Genomic DNA, 1888 nt, shown 5'->3' on the forward strand with positions numbered 1-1888 from the left:
TTTTTTATGGAGGAGGCAGCAAGGGTATTGGGCTGTTTGTATGGCATGAGGGAAGCAGTGTACAGGTCCATCCACAAATCCTTGTATTCTCATACACCTTCAAGCCTGTTCTTGTGTTTTCATGTGTCTAATTCACATCTTTTGTTTTGTTTTAGTACTAGCCCTAGAGCTTGAACTCTGGACCCCAACACTGTCCCTGAGGTTCTTTGGCTCAAGGCTAACTTCTGGCTTTTTTATTTAGAGATAGAAGTCACACGGACTCTTTTGCCCAGGCTGGCTTCCAACTTTAACCCTCAGGTCTCAGCTTTCTGAGTAGCTAGGATTATAGGAGTGAGCCACCAGCACACCTGACTGTAATTCACATCTTCATGCTCCTTCTTCCCCTCCCTGCTCATTCCCTCTGCCAAGTTATGACTAGAGCCACTCCTGTGGGACTCAAATCCTTGGCAAGGGCTTTGCCTCCTGTCCTGAGATCAGAGTCTCAGGGGTAGTCGAAGGAATGCATACACAAGCATTTCCAAACTGGCTTTAAATACTTATTAGGGTGCCACACAAAGGAGCTGGGGTAAGGGCTTTTTATGAGTATGGGGCTGGGATGCCCTGAGAGAAAAAGGGACCCATTTGTTAGGGCAGCTGGGGTATACCACTCCCACCCTGGGATAAGGGTGTTAGTATAGGTCCTCCTCTCTGACAGGTTCCAGGGCTAAGTGGGAGCCAGCCCTCCCTTGGAGGTAGATGACTGGGGAGGGAGGAGCAGCTCCCAAGGTGGCAGGCAGTGGGTTCCTCAGTGGAATTGTTGGTAGCCAGGATAGCCAGGAGCTGGGCTACTACCATCCTTTGGACCTAGTTGACTGGGGTCTTCGAAGAATGGAGGTGCTAGAGAGGGAGGAAAAAGATAATGAAGTAAGTTACACGGAAGGAGGCTGGTAGGGCTATTCCCACCTCTCCCTACCCGTTGTTCCACAGATCCTTACCATTGCGGAACTGCTGTGCGGTATAGCGTGTGAGGAGGATGCCCACACCCTCAATGAGGGCCAATAGGATGCCCCCCATCATGGCTGAGCCCACCATGGCCAATGGGCCACCTGGAGGTGGAGAGAGACAGAGGTGAGGGCAGCAGAACAGAGGGAAGGGACTGGGGCCAGGAGCCAAAGACACTCACTGCGAGCAGCCAGCACAGCCCCAGTCAAGGCACCACTGGTGATGGAGTTCCAGGGATCCTCTTTGCCTCGAAGTCGTACCAAGCCACAATCAATGGTGGAGAATAGGCCTCCCCACACTGCAAAACTACCTGTAGAGGGGCAGAGGTCTCGTCAGTATTTTCCAGAGATCCTAAGAATTCATATCTCAGGGGATGGAGACTTCAAAGGCCTGAAGGCTCTGTATAAGAACGGGGAAGAAAAGGGAGTTTGGTATACAGGGTATGTTTCAACTGCACAAGACCCTGCAATCCATCCCCAGCAACAAATAAAGAAAAGGAGAGGGGCAGGGCACTGGTGGCTCACACCTGTAATCCTTGCTACTCAGGAGGCTGAGATTTGTGGATGGCAACCAGCTGGAAGCAGGCAAGTCCATGAGACTCTTACTTCCAATTAACCACCAAAAAGCCAGAAGTGGAGCTATATGTAGCTCAAGTGGGAGAGTGCTAGCCTTAAATGAACAAAAAAAATCTAGCAAGAATGCAAGGCCTGAGATCAAGCCCCAGGATGGGAAAAAAGAAAAGAAAAGAGAAAGAAAAGAAAGGGGAGAGGGGCTGGGAAGATGGCTCAGTGGTAGAGCGCTTGCCTTGCATGGCTGAGGCCCTGGGTTCGATTCCCCAGCACCACATAAGCAAAAAGAAAAAAGCCGGAAGTGGCGCTGTGGCTCAAGTGGTAGAGCACTAGCCTTG

General features: G+C 50.8%; 1 protein-coding gene across 1 annotated transcript in view; it reads right to left on the minus strand.

The window, feature by feature from the left end:
• Positions 1-514: 514 nt before the first annotated feature.
• The window catches only part of Timm17b (translocase of inner mitochondrial membrane 17 homolog B (yeast)), a 13418-nt gene continuing 12044 nt past the window's right edge, over positions 515-1888 (minus strand). The window contains exons 7-9 of the mRNA XM_013032394.1: positions 1163-1293; positions 975-1085; positions 515-876 (exon numbers count right to left, since the gene is read on the minus strand). Of these exons, the coding sequence (XP_012887848.1) occupies positions 785-876; positions 975-1085; positions 1163-1293 (334 nt within the window). The 3' untranslated portion in view covers positions 515-784. The remainder of the gene's footprint in view (positions 877-974; positions 1086-1162; positions 1294-1888) is intronic.

This window comes from Dipodomys ordii, unplaced genomic scaffold, assembly GCF_000151885.1.
Source record: "Dipodomys ordii isolate 6190 unplaced genomic scaffold, Dord_2.0 Scaffold154, whole genome shotgun sequence".
In the NCBI taxonomy this organism is placed as follows: Eukaryota; Metazoa; Chordata; class Mammalia; order Rodentia; family Heteromyidae; genus Dipodomys; species Dipodomys ordii.